At 40.3% G+C, this 26,471-nt stretch overlaps 1 protein-coding gene across 1 annotated transcript in view; it reads left to right on the forward strand.

Annotated features, from left to right (window-relative positions):
* Positions 1-26,471, forward strand: part of SIK2 (salt inducible kinase 2) — a 118,089-nt gene that overhangs the window by 72,232 nt on the left and 19,386 nt on the right. Inside the window, exons 4-7 of the mRNA XM_042959471.1 lie at positions 9,688-9,849; positions 23,057-23,181; positions 23,627-23,750; positions 25,109-25,329. Coding sequence (XP_042815405.1) covers positions 9,688-9,849; positions 23,057-23,181; positions 23,627-23,750; positions 25,109-25,329 — 632 coding nt within the window. The remainder of the gene's footprint in view (positions 1-9,687; positions 9,850-23,056; positions 23,182-23,626; positions 23,751-25,108; positions 25,330-26,471) is intronic.

The following is a 26,471-nucleotide window of genomic DNA, read 5'->3' on the forward strand; positions in this document are numbered from 1 at the left end:
TTTATTTTATTTTTTGTGTCTTCCTTTCTTAGTTACATTTTATCCAAGAGTTATTGGTTAGAACAAGCACAACCTAAGTTGACAAAGATCAGAGTCCTGATCTCTGGTGAGATAGAGTTTTATTTTACAATGACATTTTGTACTAATTAGAGGCAAGACATGTTAGAGAAAAAGATGAGGATAATTTGGATATGGGGATTGAAAATAATGAATCTTCAAAACATTTTGAAGGAAACAAATAACCAGTTCTGATTATGTTATTGGAGTGTCAGGGTTCATAGTGGTCATATTCCTGAAAACAAGTTTTCTCTTCAAAGTTAGTAAAAAGAAATGTGAATTCTTTGCAGATTTATGGGTTTGAAACCACTGACCAGGATTTAATTATCTGAGGTGGGTTGTTTTTTTAAGGCTAGTTAAACCAAAAATATTAAATTGTCATCAGCCCTTTTACTTCCAGATTATAAATCAGTGAAATTACAAATTAAGTCCTGTTAATATAACATTATATATTTAATTGCATAGCTTATCAATCTTTTTGGACTATTACTCAGATCCAGCTTTAAGGAATCCTAATAATTTCTGACTGAAGAATTTTAAGCTTAAAGGTAGTAATCAAAAGATTCAGACATCCCCGAAATTTAAGGAAACTCAACTGGCTGGGTTTCTTCACCTTGATAAGATGCTGGGAAAGCTACCCCTTGTTCCTGGGGGAAGAGATGGGATGGGATGCCAGTCGGTGGGGGGGGGGAGTTGGTGGATGGTGGTACTGTTTTGGGGGGTGGTGATAGTTACAGTGACTTAGAAGGGTGGTAATGAAATTCATAAAAAGAAAGATGAGCTCAGTCATAATAACACTGCAGTAACAAAGAAAATCTATGTAGATACACAATTGAGTAATTGTTGAAAGGTCAGATGTGCTTGGCAAATCTGGAGGTGATTTTTATAAAAATTCTAATCGATAAATGAAATCCCCCAAGGCAGAGTTCTTAATCTTAATTAAACTTGAGATTTTATAGACCCCCCCCTTGAAAATGCATACAGAATTGTATATGTATATTTTATGTCAGTATAATTTTTATTAGTTTCTCAGTAGGATCTATGAGCAGAAGGTCTCATGCCAGAATATTAAGACATACCTTTGGGGCGCCTGGGTGGCTCAGTCGGTTAAGCGTCCGACTTCAGCTCAGGTCACGATCTCGCGGTCCGTGAGTTCGAGCCCCGCATCGGGCTCTGGGTTGATGGCTCAGAGCCTGGAGCCTGCTTCCGATTCTGTGTCTCCCTCTCTCTCTGCCCCTCCCCTGTTCATGCTCTGTCTCTCTCTGTCTCAAAAATAAATAAACGTTAAAAAAAAAAACTAAAAAAAGACATACCTTTGCTGGAGTGACTAAAGAGGCACCCTTGAGATTGGCACCAAGTGAGAAGAGTGTGAAAGGGAACTAACATTATCCAACTAAAGAATAAGGCAGTTCAAAGGTGATCTGCAAGGAGGGGATAGTTTAGATTAATTCTGTGAGGAAAGGTGTACAGAAAAAGGCAAAGGGCCAGAATTAGACTGTGGTAGTTATATGTGGTTAGAAGAGAAAAGTCAATTAGCGAAAGAAATGGAGAAAAACTATAAACAGAAAATCAATGTTTATTTTGGAAACCAGTTAAGTGTAAAATATAATTGAAAGGTCATAAAAGATGAGAACTGAGGAAAGGTAATTGGCTTTGGCCTAGAGAAGTTGCTGGTGACTTTAAACCTATGTCAGTAGAGTGGGAAACAAATCCTAATACAAGGGGCTTTCAGGTAGCTAGTAGTTGGGAAAGGAAGGTAGCCTTAGTCAACCCCTGATAACATAACAATACAATAACAACAACAGTAGCAATCATAGCTGATATAATAGCAGCTAACATTATTGAACCTGTGTGTGCCAGGCACCATGAAGAGGGTTTTTTCTTTTTTAAATTGCTTTTTTCATGTAATCTTCACATGACCTTGTGAGGTGTTCTATTCTATTATTGTTATCCCCATTTTGGGATTAGCAAATGGAGGTGGAGGTGGGGAATTAAGTAACTCAAGGTCACATAGCAAATGTGAAGACAGAATTTGAACTGAAGCAGCCTGACTCATGAGCCTTCATTCTTAGAACTGTATTGGTAAATACTAGAAGTACCTGCATTGATGTAAAAGGAATATGGAAGATGTGTGTACTGCTAGAAAAAGAAAAAGAAAAAGGATAAATGTTTTTGTGTAAGAAGTGGGGAGAATATTTGCACATAACAAGTGAAACAGAGTAAACAAAAATTAATAAAAATAGTTACCTTTAGGCAGAGGAAGGGAGGGAACAGAATGGAAACAAGACTTCTTGGACTGTATCTTATTGTATCATTTTAAATATCAGGTGAGTGTTTTTACATGTTCAAAAATAAACGGAGAAATATACCACAAAGAGATAGCTTTTCAAATAACTTTAATTTTTTTTTTTACGTTTATTTATTTTTGAGACAGAGAGAGACAGAGCATGAACAGGGGAGGGGCAGAGAGAGAGGGAGACACAGAATCAGAAGCAGGCTCCAGGCTCTGAGCCATCAGCCCAGAGCCCGACGCGGGGCTCGAACTCACGGACCGTGAGATAGTGACCTGAGCTGAAGTCGGACGCTTAACCGACTGAGCCACCCAGGCGCCCCTCAAATAACTTTAAAACATAGTAGTTGGACTATGCATCCTTAGGACAATATAATCTCAAGATAAAAAGAAATGCAAAGAAATTTGAACGTGTAAATTTTATCCATTAACTTTATTGTTAGTAGCTGTTTTGAGATTATTTCATGTATAATATAGGATAAAACAAGTAATTAATGTTAAGAAACAGGATCTTTTTGGGCACCTGGGTGGCTCAGTTGGTTGAGCGACTGACTCTTGATTTTGGCTCAGATCGTGACCCCAGGATTGTGGGATTGAGCCCTGTGTTGGACTCTGCATTGAGCATGGATCCTGCTTAAGATTTTTTGTCTTTCTCCCTCTGCCTCTCTTGAGCCCTGCTTGTGCTTGCTCTAAAACTTAAAAAAATTCTTATAAAGAAATAGGATCTTTTATATAAGAAAAGAAGAAATATACATATAAAAATCAAAGACAAGTAATTCCTATAATGGTAAATTTGAAATGGAGTGAAGTCATTATTTTTTTTTATATTTAAAAGTGTTTATTTTTAGTTCCGTCCCTGAAAAGTTTTAGAAATGATGCCAACCCTGCCATAAAAAGCATCCTGAGCACCCAGGTACTATTCCCCAGTAAAAAGAACCAAGGCTTCTTGGAAAAATGACTGATTCCAGGTTTGGGGCAGGAACTGTTCCAGTTATGCATGAGATGTTTTTATTATGCCAGAAAGTAACAAAGGCAATGAACATTTCTGTGGTCATGTTAACAAAACAAAACAGCGTTCTCACTAGTCAAAGATGAAAAAATTGAGCATCGAAAAGAATAATACTTGGGGCACCTGGGTTGTTCAGTCGGTTGAGCGTCCCACTTTGGCTCAGGTCAAGATCTTGTGGTTTATGAGTTTGAACCCCATGTCGGGCTCTGTGCTGACGGCTCGGAGCTTGGAGCCTGCTTCGGATTCTCTGTCTCCTTCTCTCTCTGCCCCTTCCCTGCTCATGCTCTGTCTCTATCTCTAAAAAATAAATAAACATTTAAAAAAATTAAAGAATAATACTGTAGTTAATTGAAACAAATTGAGCATATAAAAGTAAAAAAAAAAGGAATCCATGCACCATTATAATACTTAAGAGAATCATAAAATAGAAGAAGAAAAAATTAAAAACAAACAGACCTACAAATCTTAATAGTTATCATTGGAGGTAGCTAGTGTGCCAACCCCTTACTCTGGAAATTGGTACTTAAGGAAAGGAAGAATTAAGCATTCATCCTTTCTGACCTATTTTATAGTTCAGGATAACTAAATAGCCCTAATTGACAACAGAGGAATTTTATCTAATAGATGTGGCAGGAATGAAGTAATTAGAAAAATCACAGTTTTGCAACCCCTAATGAAGTAACTGGTTCAGGTTCAAACACCAGTGAATACTAAAATTAATTTTGCGGTTCTCAAAGTACAGCCCCCGTTCCGGTATCTTAGGCATCATCTGGTACTTCTGAAAAATACACAAATTCTTGGGCCCTTTCCAGCATCTACTGTATCAGAGACTCTAGAGATAGATCCTAGTGATCTGGCTTAACAAGCCTTCTAAGGGTTCTCACGTACCCTGGAGCTTATGAACCATATTAGGAAAAAGAGGGTTGAGACTCTAATTGAAGGATCAAGCAGCCACTCCCAGAATGCAGCGATCAGGCTTAGCACTCCTAAAAGCAGAATCAGATGTTATATTCCTCCAAGTTGATGCACCTATGACATATTCTTGCCATGCTCCAAAAAAATTAAACCTGAATCTATTCTGTTCTTTGAACTTGAATTCCAAATTATAGGAAATACAGGAGATAGAAGAATAAGCAATATCATGAGGAAGCAAAAGACAAATCCAGAATGTAGGATGACTGACCTAGTTTCTTTAGCAAGTGAGTGGCATAGGAAAATGGGGGGTGGGGGTAGGAAGACTGTTCCAGAAAAAAAGGATTCCAAAGACAAAATAAGCAAATGCAGAATGTACATCTTTTTTGGATCCTGATTCCAGTAAGCCAACTGAGGAAATTCAGACTGTGAATTAGATGATATTAAGGATTGTTAATTTTGTTAGGTGTGGTGATAGTATTATGGTTATGTAAGAAAATGTATTTTTTAGAGATACATACAAAAGTATTTAAGGTGAAACAAAATGATGCCAAGATTTGCTTTAGGTTACTATGGGGACAAAAAAAAAAAAAAAAATGAAGCAAGTATGCAAAATGTTGATAACTTATAAGTCTGGGGGATTCATTATACTATTTACTTTCACATATGTTTGAAATTTTCATAATAAAAAATAGAAAATTTAAAAAGAAATCTACAAAAATATTTATTAGGTTCTATTTATTCCTGTGCTAGCCTTTATCACAGTGTATTATAATTGCCTATTTACTTGTCTATACCAATATTTCTCAAACTATCAGTATTGAGAGACCAGTTTTTTAATTATCCGATTTGTCACAGACCATGATTTTTGTAAAATATGATAAAAATCAATTACCGGGGCGCCTGGGTGGCTCAGTCGGTTAAGCGTCCGACTTCGGCTCAGGTCACGATCTCGCGGTTGGTGAGTTCAAGCCCCGCATCGGGCTCTGTGCTGACAGTTCAGAGCCTGGAGTCTGTTTCAGATTCTGTGTCTCCCTCTCTCTCTGACCCTCCCCCGTTCGTGCTCTGTCTCTCTCTGTCTCAAAAATAAATAAACGTTAAAAAAAAAATTTTTTTTTTAAAAATCAATTACCATAAAAGCAAAATGGGAGAAAGGATATACAAAATATAACTGTAAAAAGTTTTATTGTTGGGGCGCCTGGGTGGCGCAGTCGGCTAAGCATCCGACTTCAGCCAGGTCACGATCTCGCGGTCCGTGAGTTCGAGCCCCGCGTCAGGCTCTGGGCTGATGGCTCAGAGCCTGGAGCCTGTTTCCGATTCTGTGTCTCCCTCTCTCTCTGCCCCTCCCCCGTTCATGCTCTGTCTCTCTCTGTGCCAAAAATAAATAAAAAACGTTGGAAAAAAAAATTTTTTTTTTTAAAGTTTTATTGTTAAAGTCAACATAGAAAGTTAATTTCACTTAATCAGGACAAATGTAAAATAGAAAAAATAATTTTTTAAACTGTGCCCATTTACCAAAAATACACATATAGGCAATCAGTGTGGAGAATTGCTGTTACACTTAAAATTTTGTTGTGTAACTGGGGTGCCTGGATAGCTCTGTCGATTAAGCATCTGACTTCAGCTCAGGTCATGATCTCACAGTTTGTGAGTTCAAGCCCAGGCTCTGTGCTGATAGCTCAGAGCCTGGAGTTCTGTGTCTCCCTCTCTCTCTGCCCCTCCACCGTCCCTGCTTGCTTGCTCGCTCGCACTCTCTCTCAAAAATAAATGAACATTAAAAAATTTTTTTAATTAAAAAAACCAATTTTGTTCTGTAGCCATAATTAGGTATTAAGTTTTTAATGTAAAACATGTTACCTAGAGGACCATGTGTATTAATTTGAGCTTGGATTGATAACAATGCCCCTCACTGAGGAGGATGAGGTATATACCTAAACTAATATTATTTCAGCCACAGGTTTATACCTCTGTTACATCTGTTACTGATTTCTCAGCAGAAGGTACAGTTTTCAGTTTTCACTACAGAAATCATACAGAATAAGGAAGGTCATAGATATGATGTAATACTTGCTGAGATTTTCACTTACAGGGTGAACATACCAACCTCTTTAAACAGGAAGTCTCTTCATCTCTGGAAAATGGGTGTTGTCATTTTTCTCACAGTGTGTTACAGATTTATTGACCTGTGAAGATTCTGGCTTTACCTGGTGATTTTAGGTTCAGGTAGACTATACCTGCCCCTCTCCCCCCAGACTGTCCCTTTCCTGCCTGGCTTCAAAGCTTTCCTTCCCCTTTTGGCCATGGTAGTATTAATTTGAACTGATCACTTCTAAAAATAGTCAGTACTCTAGATTTGTGTTTCCCAGGACTCATTTTTTTTTTAATTTTTTTTTAATGTTTATTTATTTTTGAGAGAGACAGAGAAAGAATGTGAGTGGGTTAGGGGCAGAGAGAGAGGGAGACACAGAATCGGAAGCAGGCTCCAGGCTCCGAGCTGTCAGCACAGAGCCCACCGTGGGGCTCGAGCTCACGAGCTGCGAGATCATGACCTGAGCCAAAGTTGGACGCTCAACCGACTGAGCCACCCAGGCGCCCCTCCCAGGACTCATTTTGTAATCAATAGTTGGTTGTTGTTATTTTTTCCATACACTTCTCTTTGTTCACATTGGACCTCTTGGGTTTCTCTGTGTTGCCAGAATCACAAACATTTTTTTCCATTAACTCACGTTGACTCAGCATTTTCAACAGAAAGAAATTTTGTCTATCTGAATAAATCATTTATTTATGAAAAAAATTGTCTCTTTAGAGATGCAGTTTAAGTGGCATTTGGTGTGGCATTTCAGGAAAGATAGCGCTAACTAGCCAAAAGATAATCCTACACAGAAGACATGTTGCATTCGCCTCAATCAGTTGTATTTGCCCAAGGGGCCAACCCTTCCTTACGGATTTCCCAGTTCATCCAGCATAGAAATGAGGCTCTGATTTACTCTTATGAGCAGAAAGCACATTGTCCACTTGCCAGTTTACTTAGACATAGTCACTCTGATGACAGTTTGGACATTTTGACTGAAAATTCAACATGTTCTTAAGTGAACCGTTTTTCTCTTTAGAATCACAAACGGCTATTATGCAGGCTCTGTAACGGCAGGAGGGAGATGTGATGAGCTGATCACAGCACATACAGAAGCATGTACGAAATGTCTGTTTCCTTTTTTTTTAAAATTTGGGTATAGTTGACACACATTAGTTTCAGGTGTGTAACTTAGTGATTTGACAGGTTTATACATTATGCTGTGTTTACCACAAGTGTAGCTACCGTCTGTCCCATTACATAACTATTTTAGTATCATTGACGGTATTCATTATGCTGTGCCTTTTATTCCTGTGACTTAATCATTCTGCCTATCTTCCTCTCCCCTTCACCCATTCTGCCCAACTCCACACTCCCAACCTCTCTGACAACTATCAGTTTGTTCTCTGCATTTATAGGTCTGATTCTGCTGCCTTTTTTTTTGGGGGGGGGGGGCGGGCTATAGCCGATGTCAGAGAAATTACCGCTTATGCTTACTTTTAGGATTTTTATGGTTTCACGTCTCACATTTAGGTCTGTCTGCTTATATTTAAAGCCTCTAACATGTATAGTACTACGATATTTTTACAACACTAATGATGATGCCACCCATCTATGATCAGACTTTAATCAGCTAAGTATTTTTAAAAACTGTACCTCTGATGTTTTGTGCATAGTATTAAAGCAGTGTGGGGAGTACAGAAGAGAATGATACGGTTCCTACCTCAGAAAGTGTAAATGAAGGTATCTTACTTTCTAACACACAGTGTGTTAGAATTAGGCTGTGTGTGTGTGTGTGTGTGTGTGTGTGTGTGTGTATGCACCCAAACATGCACACATGCTGAGATATTTATGGTATATGTGCAGGTAACTAAAGTATGAGACTGTGTTGTAAGTGGTAAGGAGTTCAGACTAGAGGTCATTTCTACTTGAAGTGATGAACTGTTTAAGGGCAAGGTGGCATATGAGCAGGGTTTCGAAAGGATAGTGAGGATTTCATCAGGAGTCTAGTAAAGAAGCTTGATACGGTTTAAAAAAAAAAAAAAAAAAGAAAGAAAGTCAAAGGTTCCAGATCAGCTATTCACTTACCAGTTGTGTGAATTCAGCCAGATTACTTAATCCCTGTGACCTTCAGCTTCCTCACCTATAAGATGAAAATTAGAATAATCCTTATCCTAGAGTGTTTTTAGGAACATTAAGTGACATAAAGTGATATGAACAAGTTTTGTAAACTGTAAAATGCTGTACAAATGTTAGTTTTACAGTAAATATTGAGGATGTCATGACCCAAAGCCATGGAATCTAAGTGTCAGTAAACCACATAGCCTAGAACACAAAATGTATGAAGATGACTGAATGTTGATTTGTCCATATGATTCCTCACTTGGGAAAACAACCTTAAATCTTAGAAAAGCCTTTCAAGATTCATGCTGACCTTCTTCTGCAAAAGATCATTTTAAAAGACTTAGATTTTCAAGCGAAAATTGAACTAGCTGTAAATGTTTAGTTTTCTTGAGTTAATGTAAACATACGCAGAATTAATTCTCAGGTAAACCGCTTTAGTAGAGATTATAACACTGCACAAATATAGCTAATGTATCTTGCAAAGTGTGTGTGCTTAGAGAACATGGCTATCACGTTTGATTTAGAGGACAAGTCTTGGGTGGATCAGAGGTGCTCCACTGAACAAAACAGGGTGTGAATTATTTAAGCTACTACGTGGGATCCCTGTATCTTATGTTACAGGTGGCTTGTATAGTAACTCCATGAAATGATTATTTAAAAGAAAGATATCCCTTGTCTGATGAGATGTCAGAAAATGGATTCATGGGTGTTTTTTGCAGAAATTTCTTTTTTAAATGTGGTTAGGAAAAATATTCAATAAATTTGTAAACAAAGGAGTGGAGGGAGTGCTTAGGGCATAAAACAGCATTGGGAATTATACCGTGAATATTATTACATCACTTACATATTGTTTTGTCTTGGGCTCTCTCTCCATTTATATGGATTCCAGTGAAATAAGATTGGAATTACTTTTCTCAAGGCAGAGAACTTGGAAAACAGCATGGTACTTGAACACTCTTACTCATTTGAAAAGCTTTTGAATACACGAAGGGGATTTAAGAGTGCACTTACCTGGATGAGCACTAAGTAATATACGGAATTTTTGAATCACTGTATTGTACACCTGAAACTAATAAAACACTGTATATTAATCACACTGGAATTAAAATAAGTAAAGAGCTGGCTTTTTGAGGAGAAAAAAATCCTAAGTACTGATAGTGGGGATTTTTGTTAGTTTGGTTTTTGGTTTTGGTGACTAATCCTAAAATCTCTGATGTTTTCCAGACTACCTTGCTAATCATGGCCGGTTAAATGAGTCTGAGGCCAGGCGCAAATTCTGGCAAATCTTGTCTGCTGTCGATTATTGTCATGGTCGGAAGATTGTGCACCGTGATCTCAAGGCTGAAAATCTCCTGCTGGATAGCAACATGAACATCAAACTAGCAGGTAGCTGGGATGCAGCTGGCTCAAACGTGACCAGACCCGAGCCACTGCACGTGTGTGTGTGGGTGTGGGTGGGTGTGGGTGCCACAGGCAGAGGTTCAGGAGCATTTCTACCAGTGACATCACGCTTTCTCAAAGTGTGTCTTCCTTATTTCGTTAGCGCTATGTGTAAGGAAAAGTAAGAGAAATATATTCATTATTAATGTACAGAGTGGCAGCACTACACCCAGGGTCTGATTTGTGGCCAGGTCCCTTGGTGTGCTATGCTGGAGGAGGTGCAGGTGTGGGAGTGTGTCAGGGGGCTGCTGGCCTGGCCAGAGAAGCAGTACAGGTTGCCGGTGACGAGCCCGGCTCTCCTGCTTAAGGCTGGTGGCTGCAGAGAGGTCACAGACAGATTAAAGACATTGATAGAGGTCAAATGCCTTGTTCCAATACAGTAACGTTTTGATTTATAACATGGAGGCTAAGGGTAAAGATTGCCTTACTAGTTTTCCTCCTACCTTTTTCATGATTGTAAAAAGTTTTCTATTTTATAGTCAGGTTTCTTTATCCACCTGGTCAAAAGTTCAGTAAATATTTATGTGTCAAGTACTTTGCTATGCTAGGTACTGGAATACAAATCCTCTGTTTCTAGAAGTCTAGTGGAGAGAGAAAAATAATTAAAATACAATATGTTGCCCAGAAATATATGTACAAAATGCAGTAGGAATCCAGGTGAAGGAACAGCAGTCTACCTGAGAAGTCAGGGAGGCTTCACAGAGAAGGTGCTACTTGAACTTAGGCTTGAGAGAGGAATTAGAAGCTTGCCAGGAGGATAAACAGGAGTAGGATATTGCACATAGGCAGGCCGACTGTGTAAATACCACAGATAAAAGGAGAGAGAGAGAGATGGAGATTGGTGTGGTGGGGAACTGTGGCTCCATATTGGTGAGACGTGAAATCTGCAGGCCCAGGGGATCGACACAGGGGAACAGTAGGCAAAGAGCAGAATATGCAGGGTCTTGGATGCCATGAGAGGTGTCAGAGTTTGTTCTGTTGCCGTTAGGGAGCGTGACCTATCGAAAATTGTAGGCTGGGGTGGGAGTGCAGGTGGGACTGGGGTACTATGATTAGATCTGCGTGTTGAAAGGAGGTCTCTTTCTGGCAGCAGAGTGAAGATGGGTAGGAGGTGTGGGTAAGACTGAAGATAGGAAGATTGGTAAGGAATCTCAGGCAGTGGTCCAATTAAGAGAATGTGGGTCTGGGCTAGAGGTTGTAGGTGTGGGAGGGAGATTTATTTCACTTAGGGTTTTGAAGAAGATAAGGGGCTTGGAACAAAAGCTCAGCAAGGTTGCAGGTAGTGTTTGTTCTAGGATTGTTCTAGGTTTGTTCCAGGATTGTTAAAGAGGGCAGAGGCACATCCGGATGAGAGGAGCTGACCGGGAAGTTACCGGCTGACTTCCTAGGTTGGATACTTGACTCCTAGGCTCAGGGAGAAAACAACAGCCTTGGTTTGTGGCATTGTGGTATAAAATAGAAGTCAAAAGCCTCTGATTTGTGCACATAACTGGTTTGTTTCTATGTCGTTTCCCATCAGTTTTTGCCTTGGGCATGTGGGGGAAAGCAAATAATTAATTTTTACTTACTTCATGTTAATTTTAATAATTAATTTTAAATGCCAGTGTTACGTATAGTTCAGGGAGGTAATGGATTTTCCATTCTGCAGGCTATGACTTTTTTTGTAATGGGATTGCCTGAATAAGACAGTGGTTTTTTTTTTTTTTTAAGTTAATTTGTTAAATTCCCATTGTATATATATAAAGATTTGTCTTGATTTGTCTTTTTTGTTTTGAAAATGCAATCCACAGTATTGGTGTTTCCATCGTTTTTTTAATGTGCATTCACATCTCCCATTTGTGGTTTTTGTTTTTGTTTTTCTCCTTCTTCTTTTGGCCCTTCCATGCCATTCTTCTATAATGCACTTGACGGGAACGTTTTGTTTACTTCTTGAAAGCATCTCCTGCCCTCAAATTGTCCTCTTCAAACAAGGCTCTTGTTTTTTGAAGTCCTTAACTCTGTAGAAAGAAAGGGGAAACCCCTGCTTCACCATCACATTCCTTTATCACTAAAAGAAAAATTTCACGCACAAAAAAAAATACCTCCAAGGAGTTCTGGGAGTCTTTTTGGGCAGAGAAAGGTTAGTTGTGTGAGTCATATGCTATAGAAATTACAGAGTGCTCTGCCACTAACATCTCAAAAGAAAATGTCAAAGTAGAACACCAAAGAAACTTGCAAACAAAATATACAGAGCACTCCTTTAAGGTCGTAACCAAATTTTGCCGGGCTATAATATGTCTCCTTTAATTCTAGCCTATAATGTAGGTAGGTAAACTCAGTATTTCTAATGTCATTCATTATGTGGTATTCACAGCTTGGTCTCTTTGACCTCCGAATCTGTGCTTCCTCCCCTATATCTTGTTATAGTTTCCAAGCATTATTGGTCAGTTTTTCCTCAAGGGGTTCTCGCTGAATTTAGGGTTTTATCATTCAGAATTTATGCATTTAGTGTCATTGATTCCATACCTCGCAAGTGGGGACACATGCATGCTTGCATGCACACACTACATCTAGACACTCAAATGTCATCTTGTCCACATTTTTTTCTGTCATTCTTACCACCATTTACCCCAAATTCTAGCAAATCTTTATTAAGCCTCTACTGTGCTTGAATCCTGGAGATTCAGGTATTTCAAGAATACAACAACGACAATGCGGGGAACTTTAACTCTGCTCTCACCCCAAGGAGTTAACCGAGAACCAAGGCTTATCTAAATATAACACAAGAAGATAATTGTTATACAGGCCCCGAGGCTAGAGGAAAGGCTAACTCTGCCTGAAGAACCAGGGAAATTATTAGCTAAGACTTGATTAAGAAGAAGACCTTTGTGGAGGGACAGGGGGAGAGAGAAGCAAGGGGTAAGGTAGGGATGGCAGCTCCAAGCAGGTAGATCAGCATGTGCAAAGGCAGGCAGGCCAAGGAATTCGAACTGTGTAGGGAAGGTGTAGACAGAACTAGTGGAATCAAAGTGTTGATGACACATGATGGGGAAAGAGTCTGGACAGGTAGGCCGACTCAGATCATGGAGAATTTTACATCCCATCAAAATTTAGATGTGTTTCAGTGCTCTTAAAGAATTTCTCCAGGATGTTTATTTTTATCCATAGATTTTATAACTTTTTTATACTCCTGCTTTCCTTTAAAAACATCATCTTGGGGCGCCTGGGTGGCTCCGTCGGTTAAGCGTCCGACTTCAGCCAGGTCACGATCTCGCGGTCCGTGAGTTCGAGCCCCGCGTCAGGCTCTGGGCTGATGGCTCGGAGCCTGGAGCCTGCTTCCAGTTCTGTGTCTCCCTCTCTCTGCCCCTCCTCCGTTCATGCTCTGTCTCTCTCTGTCTCAAAAATAAATAAACGTTAAAAAAAATTTAAAAAATAAATTAAAAAATAAATAAATAAATAAATAAAAACATCATCTTGTGATCTCTGAGGATTCTTCTTGAATTTTAAAGAATTCCGACACATGTAGGAAAGATGGGACTCCATGGAAAAATGCAAAATTATTCCCGCAAATTGTACTTGGTTTATTCTTCTTATGAAAATCTCTTTAATTGCTAAATGGGTTGAATAATTGAACTGTTTTAGCTATCTTCTTTGTTGAAACTGAGAAAGTGCAAATCAAAACTAGTGTAAATGATAATTTTTGTCTCTGTTCATAAGAGATAAAATGCGTAGAAGTATCAGTGTTTCATTGTAATAAATACAGAAACACGGCTTTGAAATCAGTTTCTAATATATGCTCTTCCAGTGAGTAAACACCTCAGCCACTGATGGGCCATGGGTCCATCCATACCGGTGTGTGTTCATTGCCTCGATTATGAGACCTCCAGCCTTTGCAAAACACCAGGCAGAATGCAAAGGAATATTGGCTTTTGTTGTATAGTTGCGGTACTCTTTCCTCTTAGCTGTTCTGGCAGAGACTGTTCAGGCACGAAGTTGACAATAAATAGGTGAAGGACATTTTGTTTTATTCTTCACCTTTCCTAATCTGAAATGTTTATAATAAATACTTAAAGATAAAAATGTATGAATTACTTGGAGGAAGTTTTCAGAAAGTATCACAATTCAAACAAGGCTTCACATAAAGAATGTGGAGTGTGCTATCAGACACGACTGGTGCAAATTCGGGCTGTGCCACTTAGTGGCTGTGTGACCTTGGGCTGATTATTTAACCTCACTGTGCTGTGTTGCCATATATATTAAACAGATTAATCTGTTTCTCAGGAATATTGCGAGAATTAGTGATAATGTTACAGACGAGGGGTAGCAGGTAAGAGTATGGTCTCTAGAACCAGACCACTTGGCTTTGAACCATGGTTCTGCCACTTACTAGATGGGTGACTTTGGACACATTACCTAACGTCTCTGTCCTCAGTTTCCTTATCTTTGAAGAGGGCATGATAGAAGTTCATATCTCATACTGGTTACCAGTTAATATTTGCAAAGTACTTAAAACAGTGCCTGGTACATAGTTAATGCCATTTAAGTATTAAATAAATTGTTAATTAAAGTTCCTGGCACCATGTAAACACTCACTAAAAGGTAGCTATTACTTGTGTTCAGTATATACCTGATTCCATGTGAAAACAAGTCCTGAAAATTTTCATAGCCTTATAATCGCCCCTACCGTGTTTTTTGTTTTTATTTAATCACCAAGGCCTTAAAGCCTTATTAATACAAGTCACAGAGGAATAAGACAAGTTTATCACTTATATTCTAAATTGTCTCTGCTCCATACAAATTAATTATTTTTCTGAGAGCGATCTTAAATGTAATCAGTAATGTGTAATAGCCTGATGGATCTGACCTGTGCATCACAAGTCACTTGTCTCCAGCCCTTGAGGAAGGCTTCCCTTCTGAATAGACCGTGATCCCCGAGTAGCCCTTCACCTCTCATTATTGCTTCTAACAATCTTCCTGTTTACTAGAAGACCTTGGGACAGGGTTTCTGGATATATAATTCCAGTTTTGTGTCCTGAAACCAAAAAAGGGTGGGAGAGACTGAGATAGGTTTTATTAGTAAAATATTTATAAAAAGTCTTCCATTGGTATCATTCTGCCACTAGTAGGATGTGAAAAAGAGCTTTGCCTCAGCAAACACAGTGATACCTCGTGTTTATCCTTTAAGCCCACTTAGCACTAGCAGCACATTAAGCCGCGACTGTGGAGGACAGCTCAGAGGGTTTTGTTGAGTTTTGTTTTCTTTTGTTTTCCCCCTCCTTTTCTCCCTTCGTGCTCTCCACCCCATTTGGGGCTAAGGAAGACCATCTATTTGCTTCTTAGCCCACTGAACCCTCTCATCGGACAAATGTCTCACACTGGTCAGCAGGATCACATTTCATCTCAACTGTGGTGATCATTCTCTCGGTGCCCTCCGGTCAGGTGGAAAGGGAGTGACTGATGTTTGGAAGTAAGCTGTGCAGCTGGCCTTTTCTTGCAGGGTGGGGGTGGGGGCAGCAAAGCACACGGTGATGTCAGTATCCTGTCAGTATTCCGTTTACCCAATGTGTCAGCTTCGTCCCTACCCCCGTCCCACCTTTCATTTGTCAGCTTTCATTTCCTCATAATTGTCTTCTTTGCTCCTATCGTCATAATTACAAAAGAGGTGTATCTCTCCAGCGAGACGGGGTATCTGAATTCTACTGGTAATTTTAGAAACAAGGATAAAATTAACCCTAAAGCCATCTGCTACTCTGTAGGAGAATTTTTTTAATTATAAATTAGACATTATAACACACTGCTGGGGATTAAAAATTGCCTTGGTTGTGTTGATTCCTAGAATTCCATTTACTTTTTCTTAGCTTGAAGACTGGTTTTAAATGTTTTGTTTTTTCCCTTTTCAGAAAAAAATTAATTTACCTAATGACTTCTGTTTAGTCTTTGTGTCATTTACGTAAAAATCCTGAAAGTATTCAATAATTATAATCATTTTGCAACAATAAACAGTGACAGACTGTTTAACATTTTCTATATCTATTTCACAACCTTCATTTTATTCTGTTTCCTGGCTCCTTGAAGAGTGGTCTGGGGACCAAGCAGCATGAGCATCACTTTGGAGCTTGTTGGAAATGCAGAATATCAAGCCCAGCCCTAGACCTGCTGAATCAGCACCTGCCCCTCAGCAGGTTTTCCAGGTGGCTCGTATGCCTGCTGATGTTCGATCTGTTTCATGGCCGCAATCAACAGAATTCTCTTGTGCTTGGTTCCCGTCAGACGGCAATTATCAGGATCAGCTTATTTATTCTGTGCAAGGCCTTGTTATTCCTAAAACGCTGGCCCTCTGATAATGATATTTGGGCACAGATAACTTATTTAATTTAGTGATGACAGTAATAATAATTGGCATTTGTTGTCAGTAAGATAACAGGTCAATCACTTTGAAAGTATAAAGCAGACAATCATAGCAGTTCTAGTACAGTTTTCAAATATATCCATGGTCTGTTACTGGTTACTTAGATAAGAGGTTGTTAGAGCACTCCACTTTTGAGGCCAAGTTCATTTCCATGAGAGTCCATCAACAGTAATTGCGTCTGTTCTGTGGTTAAACAGTCTACTCCAAAACCTCTCTTCTGTAGACATTTCAGGCCCCACAGAAACCAGGTGAGAGAATATGGGTATACTGGGAAATATCAAAGCCATTGTTAAGAGTAAAACCCCTGGAGAACATGGATCTGGGATCTGGGCACATATCATCTCACATGAAAGGGCAAGAGGTCTCTTCAACACATTGTGCATTCTTAAAAAGAACATGGGTTCCTCGGGTGCCTGGGTGGCTCAGTCGGTTGAGCGTCCGACTTCAGCTCAGGTCGTGGTCTCACAGTTCATGGGTTCAAGCCCCACATTGGGCTTCTGCTGTCAGCGAAGAGCCTGCTTTGGATCCTCTGTCCCCTTCTCTCACTACCCCTCCCCTGCTTATGCGCTCTCACGCTCTCTCTCTCTCTCTCTCTCTCTCTCTCTCTTTCAAAAATAAGTAAGCATTAGATAATCTTAAAGAGTATGGATTCCTAAAATGAATGTAAGTATATATTTCTGACATTTACTTTGTAAACGTCTTAATTATTTCCATTTACTCATTAAGGATGCTGTTGACATATCAGGTAATATTATAGAGAAGAGAAAGCCCTCAGTTGTCAATTCTGTTGGCAGAGGGATCAATTAGGAAATCTCTCATCTCTACTAATGTAAAGGACTTTTCCTGGGTTTATGACAGCCTTACCTCCCATTGAGAGTTGGATTAAACCTCTCTGACTAGCAAAATTCTTGGAACATCTGTGATTTTGTTTAAAAGAACACCTGGCTTGCAGTTTAAAAAAACCTGTATTTGAATACTGGCTAAGCCAGTCATAGCAACAGGTACTTGGGCAAGTCTTCTAACCACTTGGAGCTTCAGTTTCCTTGTTGGTAAGACAAGGACAGTCACATTTCATAGAACTGTCATCACAATTAAATGAAATAACATGTTACAAAAATACCAAGTGTGTAATGCCTAATCCAGTGTACGTTTGACATAAATGTTTTTTGGATTTGATGATAACTCCTAGACCCTGTTGAAGGACTAGTTGTCATTTGTTTCTAAAACTTCTAATGATTTCGTACTGAACTTTCTTAAAATTAAGAAGCTAAGAGATTCTAAGAGAAAGATAGGGGTTTTTTTTCCTACTATGTTCAAGAAATGTTGAAAATCATGATTGATCTGACAAATTCAAGGTGTGTTATGAGGGAGAGTTCAGTTACTCCCTACACAAGACAGATTGCTGCAGAGGAAAGAAAGTTTTTATATCTTCAAAATTTTCTAAGAGTTGGTCAATCATGTATGAATAAAAGTACACTAAATAAAAATAACACTAGACTGAACCATGGATTGCAGTGAGAAGTATTGGTGTCAATTCATGAGTTGTTGGGTTTTTTTCTTTTAAATACATATACATATAGAAAGGAACAAGAATAGATATGAGGGGTATACATGGCTTTTAGCATTCATACATATACTTCCTAACTCTCTATGCTGACACGGACTAGAAGCAAGTGACATCCCAGCTACAGTGAGTACATGTAGGTCCTAGTCTTGGTTTATTATTTTTTTTAAGTTTTATTTATTGATTTTAAGAGCGAGAGAGAGGGTGTCCTAGCAGGGAAGGGACAGAGAACTCCAAGCAGGCTCCGCACTGTCAGTGCAGAAGCTGATGCGGGGCTCGAACCCACAAACCGAACAGTGAGATCATGACCTGAGCCGATATGAAGAGTAATAGTTTCATCCGACTGAGCTACCCAGGCACCCACGTCTTGCTTTCTACATACCATTCCTCTATCAAAGTAACCAGAGCTCCTTGGAAAAGTGGTTGGTTCCAGAGTGGAGGCAGGGAAAATACAAAAGAAGCCTGAAACATCTTCTGGTGCCAGAGATAAGGAAATACTTGAAATAAAATGACATTTTAAAAAGATGGGGACGTGTTGAAAGGATATAGAAACCAACCTGAATTAGTTTCTCATGGCCAAAGCGAGAACTATTTGAGCATCAAAATAAATAACAAGAGTATTATAACACACATACAAAAAATAAATGTTCATGATAAATACAATGATAATATTATAAATAATAAATGATTTAATGAATAAATAAAAGGGGAAGAAGGGACAACTCCTCCTTAAAGAAGAATTGTAATTAATAAGTGTAGAAGAAATGAGGGAAATGAAAACTCACCATTAGAACATTACAGTAGTCATTGCTGCAGTGAAGATCTACCAGGAGGGGCACCTGCGTGGCTCAGTTAAGCTCAGTTTATTAATTATAATGGGGCAAATAGTAACTTTATAACAGGGAAACCCAACAGAAAGCACCCTAAGAGATCAAGGTTAATAATCCCACCACTAATTAGACGTGCTACCATGCATCCCCTGATCCGATGCACTGAGAAGAGCACTCTACCTCTTGAAGTTCTGCCCCAAAATCCATAATCTGAACCCAGTCATGAGAAAACACCAGGCAAACCAGACTGAGGGACAGTCTATAAAATATGTGACCTGTACTGTATTGTTGCATCTTTTCTGAAAATCTAAAATTACCTTAGAGTTGAAAGTTAAATAATATCAATGTGAATCCAGCATTCCACGGCCTAAGTTCTGTGGTGGAGAAACAGGAGTCAGAATGTCTGAAGGAGGGGCCCCTGGGTGGCTCAGTTGGTTGAGCGTCCGACTTCGGCTCAGGTCATGATCTCACAGCTTGTGAGTTCAAGCCCCGTGTCAGGCTCTGCATTGACAACTCAGAGCCTGGAGCCTGCTTCGGATTCTGTGCCTCCCTCTCTCTCTGCCCCAACCCACTCACATTCTGTCTCTGTCTCTCTCAAAAATAAATAAACATTTAAAAAAATTTTTTTAATTAAAAAAAAAAATAACTGAAGGACATAGCAGCCATCATTGTTGGTACTAACCTGCAGATCAGAGGTAGAGAGTACACAAAACTAGACAGGTGTTTCCATTCCAGCCAGAGCCACCCCGGATCTGGAGGTAGCATAAAGAGAAGAATGCCCAAGTTACTGTTTTCACAATGGTTTCCAAAAGTCTGACGATAATGTGGGGTCTTTTATTATTCTCTGCTGTCAGAGGAGTCTCTCTTCAGTGTTTGCACAGCAGTTGACATATAGGCACTCAAATGTTGAATGAAGGAATGAATTTGGTTACTGTGATGAAACACTGACCCATTCCATTTGAATAAAAGGCAGTAAGCAAATCCTGCACAGCCATGCCATTTTCGTATCTCATCGTTCTCACTCACCCCTCGTTGCACTTAGATGCATTTAGGCAGAAAGCTGCAGACTGTGAATGAAGCAAATTAGGTTCCTGTGAAGAAGTGAAAAGACTTTTAAGTGCCTTTCTATTGCCACTTCTTAAACCTGACAATTATTACCTTACTCAAAAATAGCTACATATCACAGTGCCAGGGAGGGACATAAGGGTGGTGGTTAACAGCAAGGGCTCTGTAGTCAGACTTCGTTTCTATTACAGTTTTTCAACGTAAACGCGAGGTAGTTGACTTTCTACCCTCACTTTCTCCTAAAATACGGATGTCTCATAAGATTATTAAGAGGAAACCATCTTCAGGGTGCCTGGGTGGCTCAGACGGTTGAGCGTCCGACTTTGGCTCAGGTCACGATCTCACGGTTCATGGGTTCAAGCCTCACATTGGACTCTGTGCTGATAGCTCAGAGCCTAGAGCCTCCTTCAGATTCAGTGTCTCCCTCTCTGTCTGCCCCTCACCTCCTCATGCTCTGTTTCTGTCTCTCAAAAATAAATAAAAATGTTAAAAAAGAAAAAAGAAGAAGAAACCATTTTCTGCAGCGCCTTGATGGCCCAGTCAGTTAAGCGTCTGACTCTTGGGTTAAGTAATTTGCCCAACGTCACACAACTCAGTGGACAACCCAGGATTTGGTTTGAATCTTCCTGATTCCATAGTCTTTCTGAACCCATACCTCAGATGATTGTAGAAACCATGTTTAAGTGTTTTGACAAGGTTATAGAAGACATCTGCATATGTGCTACGATAATAGCTTTAGTGAACCTGATTGTCTTTAGGCATTGCTTTTAATGTTGCCCCAGGCTCAAGTTTCTATTTTCCTCATTTCTCTACAGGAAATTGAAGTAAACGTCTGTTTAGTGCAACTCTCCTTATAAGTTAACAGACACTTTCTTTGTCCTGAATGTGTAAAGCTGTGGTTGAGCCTGGGCTACCATAGGCACAGTGATGCTTTCCCAGCTCTGGCTCTCGCCTTGCCTATGAAATGTACCAGTGAGAGAGCCTAGGCAGTAAGGAGGCCAGGCCACCAGGCCCCGTCACTCCTCTGAGAGGACACAATCCACCAGGGCCCAGGGAACATCAGATTGAAGTTCTATAGTGACTCTTCGAGATGTTAAAACTTTACAATGCTATTCAAAGGGTATCCTCAACTTACATGAGCCTAAAATTCCTCCTGTGATTAAAGTTTAAAGTACAACAGTTATTGGACCTATTTCAGGATCTCCAGACACACATCCTGGAGCTTCTTGGGCTTTAATACGTGAGTGAAGTTAACATTTTCCTCTTTAAATGTTACTGGAATTTCTAGTCCTTGACTCATTTGAGAGTATAGCTTTTCTGGAAACTTAGAAACCTACATCAATAAGGACATACGGGTGATGATGTGGTATGAGTAGTTAGTCATAGAGGTGGAGTTGAGAAGGTAAGACCTCTCTGACGGTCCTTTGGGAAAGCAGAGTGTAGGACTGAACTGTGGTCCCATGATGAAGGGAGAGGTTCGCCCTGCCTGGTTTGTACTCTTGGATGCCAGTGTTCCACCAGGTCTGGACGGTGCCTGAGGCTCTTCCCCACGTGCACCCTCACTTGTCTTTGGAACCCTCAGAGTCCTCTCCACTTTCCTGTCCTTCCTGTATATTTTCTCAGAACCTTTGTTTCTGAAAGGCAGTAGTTCGTAATGATGGCTTCACGAAAAGAGAAGGGAGCTGACCTTTGACATCTCCCATGCTCTAGGCACTTTACGTGTTTCATCTCATTTAATCCTCACAGCATCCTGTCTGGGTAGGTAGAGTATCACTACATTTATAGATGAAGAAATTTAAGTTCAGGGAAGTTGAGTCGTCTACCAAAGGGGCTTGAAGCTAGAAAAGCAGGAAAACCGGAAGTCTGCTCTCCTCCTCCTTAACTGGAGAGATTGTGCTCTGCTGTGAAGCTGTGGCGTTGGGGGTCGTGACTGTTGTTGACTGTCACTACTGCTTGCCACGAGTTTGTATGTCAGTGAGCCAAGGGAACGCTTCGCCTGCAATTACTCACATAGGCCGTAGTCTCCCAAGTGTGAACAGTGTGAGTTGATGTTAAGTCACCGGATCCTCACAAAACCTGCCAACTACAGATGTTTATTATCTCAACTTTGCAGATGGGGAAACCAAGGCTCACAGAGACTGATACAGAGTCACACAGCCAGTGAGTCTGGAACTGGAGATTTGATCCAGTACTCATGGGGACACCTTTTAAAGCTCACTATCCCTGCAGCACCCTACACCAGCCAGGAGTAGAGCCAGTTTCTGTCACTAAGGCAGTGTTCTCCGGTCAGGAGTCTTACAACATAAGACAGTATTCCTGTAACTTACAAAATAACAGGAATTTGTTTCCTGAAGGCTTAGCAAAAGGGCACAAGCTTGCATTTATACCGAAACTCACTGAAATTGGTCTTTTCGTGCATATTGAAGGCATCTGAGTAGTGTTGCCAAAGTGCCTGCTGTGTAACAAAGCTATAGATTCAGTATGACTAATGTTATTTAAGGGAAGGCCATTCACTGTTTTGAGGTATAATGCCGCTCATTCTGTAAATGAGTAAGTGATAGGTGTCTTGTGGCTGGCTGGGCCAGAGAGCCATCACATGATAATGAGCTATTCAGATGCACATCTGCTTAAATCAGAATGTATGGGCCAACTCTTAAAGAATTGTGACCTGAGAAACACGGGACTCAGTTGCCTTAAGAGGTTCTAGATCTTGCTACCTTGGGTAACGGAGCCGTTGTGTTTAGGTAAAGATCTTAAATTTTTACTCATTTGTTTCTTTCCTTAAAGACTATAAAAGATAAAGAGCTCATGGGGCGCCTGGCTGGCTCGAGGTTGAGCATGTGACTCTTGATCTCGGGGTCATGAGTTCAAGCCCCATGCTGAGCATAGAACTTACTGAAAAAAAACTTTAACTTAAAAAAAAAAAAAAAAAGATAAAGAGTTCTTAATCATGGAGTAATTGAGATTCTAAGATTTTCTAATTCAAGTTGGTTGTCCACACCAATGGATTTTCTTTCGGCCTTAAAAATACATGACCTAAAGTCTTTTTCCAGCCTCTCACTCATTGTCTTGGAGAAAAAAACTTGATAGATTTATACATTCGTTCATTCCACAAATATTTATTGAATACTTGATATTTGCTAGTCACTGTGCTCCGTGCTGAGGACACATCACAAGATCAATGCTGTTCCTCACAAAGCGAATAGTAGTGCTATCGTTGATACAGCATATTGTAAAATTTGTTACAAGAAACTCAGTATAGTTTGAGAACACAGATGAAAGTAACATTTATTTCCATCCCAATAGATTTCGGTTTTGGAAATTTCTTTAAAAGTGGTGAACTGCTGGCAACATGGTGTGGCAGCCCTCCTTATGCGGCCCCCGAAGTCTTTGAAGGGCAGCAGTATGAAGGACCACAGCTGGATATCTGGGTACTTGTTTGCTTTGCCGTGTTCAGTGCATCTATGACAATGACCCTTGGTACTTAGGCCCATCGCCGAAGCTCTTGGTACCTAACACATAGGCCGTAGTTCATACTTTCCCCGCCCACTGGACTGTAATTTGAGCATTTTGAATTTGATTCTAGGAAAGAATTTCTAGGGGCAGATGTTATTACTTTAATATCAGCAATAATTTTAAGTAGTAATCAAAAGAAATTAAATTCAGATCTTTGAGTATTTGTTTTAGGATATTTTATTGCAGTAGTCCGAGTTTTCGATTTTTTTTTTTTTTTTTCTTTTCAAATTCTGAGACAATAGTAAATCCAAACAGGAATTTTTCAGCCCAAATGATCTTAAGGGCCCTGGGGATGTTTAGGAAAACAAAGAGTGTTTAAAGTTCTCAGAGGAAAAGTGACTGCACTGTCTTCTTTCCTAGAGCATGGGAGTGGTTCTTTACGTCCTTGTCTGTGGAGCTCTGCCTTTTGATGGACCAACTCTTCCAATTTTGAGGCAGAGAGTTTTAGAAGGAAGATTCCGGATTCCCTATTTCATGTCCGAAGGTAACAAACTTGTTCCTCTTAGAAATGTGCTCTGCAAACTTTGTGCTCTGAGTGAAATGCCTGGGAAAGGCTTCCCTTGTTCTAAGAGTTTGGTGCCATACAAAGTGACTGAGTCACTTCAGAAGCCATAGAAATAAGCTGCCCCCTCCATGTAGGTGAGCGACGCTCCAGCCTTCCTACTTGTGACTGAAAACGGAAAGTTTTCCAGGTTAAGAACAGCACGTCTTCGCATGTGCTCTGGGTCTATAAATGTCCCAGGTTTATTTTAGACTCAGAGAAGCACTTTGTAGACAGAGTCACAACTATTTCACTCTGAGTATGAAGTACATTTTCCCGTATCTTTCGGTGAAAAGTTGAAAAATTGAGTTTTTTAATTGAATTAAAAACTGGCAAAGCTCTTGAATTGAGAGGAGTTGCCCTGACCCCTCCCCGTCTTGGGCTGGCAGGTTACATGCAGCCGACTGGGTTGTTGCCGCAGTTCCATTTACTCCATAGCTTTGGGTGACCATCCTGAACCCTGTCACTCCTAGTGATGGTAGAAGCTAACCTCCAATACTTAAGAGCACAGACCTTGGAGCCAGACTGCCTGGTTTTAATCCCGAGTCCACCACTCATTGGCGGTCTGACATCGACAAGTGATGTCACCTGTCCGTGCTTCCTCAGTCTTTAAAATGGAAATAACAGTGGTTCCTTGTAAGAGCCTTGTGAAGATTAATTGAATTAATCTCTGTAAAGCACCTTGCGGGGTGTCTGGCGCCTAGTGAAGGGTATAAGGCCGGTCACGTGGGCTGGTAGAGAGCATGGTGTCGGCTCTGAGAATTAGCTGCTGCCTGAGTCACAGCAGTGCAGTTTCTGAAATGTAATCACAGGTGAATAACGCTTCCCGTGCGTTTCTCTCAGCTACACCAATGGGGAGAGGAGATCAACAGTCTGCCAGAGAGCTCTCGCCTCACTCACTTACCCTTAATGTATCAGCCTCAGAAGGGGCTCAGGATCCATTTATGTGCTCGTTCTAGGAAGAAGGCTTGTTTTTGTCCTCAGCAGAATCTAAGTCCATGTCTAGATCTTTTCAGTTGAGAAATACGATGGAAGGGTTCATTTAGCACAGAATCGGACAGCCCTACACCCTCCTGTTTTTCTTAAGTATTCATTCACGTGATGGTTACTCTTGTGTCAACACTCACCCGTGAACCTGACAAATACAACTGGCTTTCATGTATTCATTTGAACTTCTGCTTTCCAGTGGGCACTGTGAAGGATACAGAGATTAATGCTGTTGTACAAAGTCACACGACTGAAGCCAATACCCTGAAGTACAAGATGATTTATGTGACTTTTGTAACATTGTGTTTCCATAGATTGTGAGCACCTTATTCGAAGGATGTTGGTCCTAGACCCGTCCAAACGGCTAACCATAGCTCAAATCAAGGAGCATAAATGGATGCTTGTAGAAGTTCCTGTTCAGAGACCTGTTCTCTATCCACAAGGGCAAGAAAATGAGCCATCCATTGGGGAATTTAATGAGCAGGTTCTGCGATTGATGCACAGCCTTGGAATAGATCAGCAGAAAACCATTGAGGTAAAGTGATGAGAGATTTGACTGAAGATATCTTAGGATTCTCCTGTGCTCAGTAACGTGAAAGCTTGTGTCCACACCCACCATCCTGGTGTTAGAGCATGACCATTCCCATCACCTCAGCGTGTCCAGCTTCCCCTGAGGATTGAAATCAGGCTATTTCATGTTTGCTTCTTTATTCAATATATAAATTCTTCCCTTTGCCCCATCTGCCAAAAAATCAAGAGGTAGTTTATGTAGGTTTGAAAAAAGACAAAGATGGGAACTTAACAAAGTAGAAAATTTCTTGTAAGAGGAAGGGTAGAGTTTTATCCAAGTCATAAGCTACTTTCTATGGAGAATAAATATACATACAGATAGGGAACAAGGCTGAGGGCTGAACAGGAAACCACAAGAGTAGGCATCAGGTTCAGGATTTAGGTTGTGAACTGGAGAAACTGAGAAGGCAAAAACAGCTGGATTCCAGAATTGGAAGTTCTTTGGGTCATAGAACCGAGAGAGTCATGAATCTTGGAAGTTCCTCATCCCTTTGATTTCTGCCCTTTAGTAGGTAGCGTATCCATAGGGAAATACGTTTTTATTACCTGCACAACAGGAAAAAACAGTGCTTTTATGGAGGAAGCACAGCGAGAAAGAACACAAAATGCTTCTTAGGAATATCAAGTGCTCCAAACCGTGCTGCCATTAAGCAAAACCAGACTGGCTTTCCTGCCTGGCTCATCATGTGCTCAGCGATGTGTTTGTGTCCTTGTCCATGAGGTAGATTTCGAATGGCAGCTGTAAGTGCAGTCCCACAGGCCTGTGATTTTTGTCAGGGGTGCTCTACGTCCGAGGTGCCCTGCACAGCACCCGCGCTGGCTGTCGGGAGGGGTGAGAAGCAGGGGAGCTGTTGTTCCTCCATCCGTTAGTGTCCTGGGGAAGCTGGCCGGCGAGGGGTGTGAAAAATTGGGAAGCAACTTTATTTTCAAGCTTTCAAGAGGGTGGGACTGCAAAAACAAGGGGAAAAAATTACCTAACAACGGAGACACAGTGTCTCTCAATCTCCCATCCAAATGTTACTCTCCAGCCCAAAATAATCACCAGGAATTTCCCCAAAGACTTTAATCATTCACTTCAGAGTTTGCAATAGTTTGGACTTGTGTTGA

Source organism: Panthera tigris, chromosome D1, assembly GCF_018350195.1.
Source record: "Panthera tigris isolate Pti1 chromosome D1, P.tigris_Pti1_mat1.1, whole genome shotgun sequence".
Lineage (NCBI taxonomy): Eukaryota > Metazoa > Chordata > Mammalia > Carnivora > Felidae > Panthera > Panthera tigris.